Below are 1,936 nucleotides of genomic sequence, written 5' to 3'. Positions count from 1 at the left end.
TGTGGAGTTTATATTCATAGCAAGCATTTCATGTCAGGTTTTTGCACAGTAACATAGAATACACAATTGAATGTAACTGGCATTTCAAAACATTTCAGTCAATTTTGTCAACAAGGAACGGTGCATAAGACATAAGAAACAAGTCAGAAACCAGCTGGTACTTTTCAGAAGTTGTGATTACTTTAATCCACAACAGACTCAATGTGTGACTATGATATTCTAAAAGCAAGCATACATTTAAAAAATGAGTGTAGGTCTATAATCTGTGAATGTGTGTTAGATCTATCTATCACCTATCTATATCTATCCATCTATCAACTATCAACTATCAACTATCATATATCTATCATCTATCTATCTATTCTCCTCATATTTATGTATGTCTAATCATGCTTCTCCAGGCACTCTTTACATCCTTGTTGCGTAAAGTGTATATGATAGGATTTAAGAGTGGTGTCAAGACACTGTATATCACTGGAATAAGCCTGGCATAATTTGAGGAGTGACTGCTGTTTGAAGACAGGTAAGTGAAGATGGAGCTGCCATAGTACAAAAGGACTACAGTGAGGTGAGAGGAACAGGTGGAGAAAGCCTTTTGTCTCCCTTCAGAAGACCTTATTTTTAAGACAGTTGAAATGATGTAGGTATATGACAAAAGGATACAAAGTAATGGAGTCCAAGCTATGAAAAGGCCAATAGATAGCAAGAGGATTTGGTTAAGGGAAGTATCACCACATGATAGCTTCAGTAGTGGGGGAATATCACAGTAGAAAGCATCAAGGCAGTTCTTCCCACAAAATGGTAGTTGGAAAGCAAAAGTTGTATGCACAGCTGAGTTGAGGAAACCCCCAGTCCAGCAGGCCATGGCTAGTTGGAGACAAATTGTTTTGCCTATAATCAGTGTGTAGCGCAAAGGGTTGCATATGGCAACATAGCGATCAAATGCCATCACTGCTAGAAGGAGGCACTCAGTGCCAACAAAGGAGAAGAAAAAATACACCTGGAGCACACAACCCATGTAGGAAATGTTGCTTCTCTCAGAGAGAAGGTGAGCCAACATCTGGGGTATTGTGGTGGTAGTGTAGCAAATGTCAAGAAAGGAGAGATTCCCAAGGAAGAAATACATGGGAGTTCTGAGCCTCTGATCCACCAATGTCATTACTACAATGAAGGTATTCCACAGCACAGTGAAAAGATAGATGATTAATAATGCACTGAAGGGAAAAATACGTTCCTCCTGCAGAAGTTTAAAACCTAGGATGATGAACTCAGACAGGCCAGTTTCATTTTGTGCCTCCATACCTTGGCAAATAAACAACTGATTTTCTGTAGAGAAGAGGGAAATGAATTGTGATCATGTTAATAAATAGTGTGACACTGGCATTATATTCAATATAAAGTGCAGAAGATGACAGAGGTATGATTCTGATGGACCTTTCTTTGAGAAGAGATAATCCTTCTGTCTGAGGATAACTCTGTGACATTTCCTGCAAAAGCACTGCGGATTTATCACTGCCAGAAGAAATCCTAGCATACCATAATCAGCTCTTATCCCTAAAGTACTAATATGGAAGGTGATCTATGTAGAGTGCCGTGAATCCAACTGATATTTTCAAATCCATATGGGTCCTTATCACCAAATACTAGCAAAAAGGCTATCAATATGACGTGTGTGGCAAACATTTTTATGGTTAGAGGAGTAAGACAGACTATTGAGAAATAACTGGCTGTTGCAAATATGGAACTCATGCAATCCCTACGCTTTATCCTTTGAACATAATGAGCAGAAGTTTGAAAGGACTTTTTCTTAAAGCATAACTTTAAGTATACAAATCTATCTTACCTTGGGAACCCTGATCCAATATAATTTTTAGTATGATCTCCAGTTGTAATAGCCATGAAACATTCTCCATTAGATCATTCATCTTAGAAAACT

The 1,936-nt window shown here is 38.2% G+C and overlaps 1 protein-coding gene across 1 annotated transcript; it reads right to left on the bottom strand.

Moving 5' to 3' along the window:
• Positions 1 to 373: 373 nt before the first annotated feature.
• LOC309517482 (olfactory receptor 5V1-like) lies at positions 374 to 1,300 on the bottom strand (the record flags this gene model as incomplete). The annotated part of the gene is made up of 1 exon (XM_082196713.1): positions 374 to 1,300. One exon carries the CDS (start codon positions 1,298 to 1,300, stop codon positions 374 to 376), a length of 927 nt encoding a protein of 308 aa, XP_082052839.1.
• Positions 1,301 to 1,936: the final 636 nt, after the last annotated feature.

This window comes from Podarcis vaucheri (assembly GCF_965113315.1).
Source record: "Podarcis vaucheri genome assembly, chromosome: 13".
NCBI classification, from domain to species: Eukaryota; Metazoa; Chordata; class Lepidosauria; order Squamata; family Lacertidae; genus Podarcis; species Podarcis vaucheri.
This window is presented reverse-complemented; position numbering and strand designations above follow the sequence as displayed.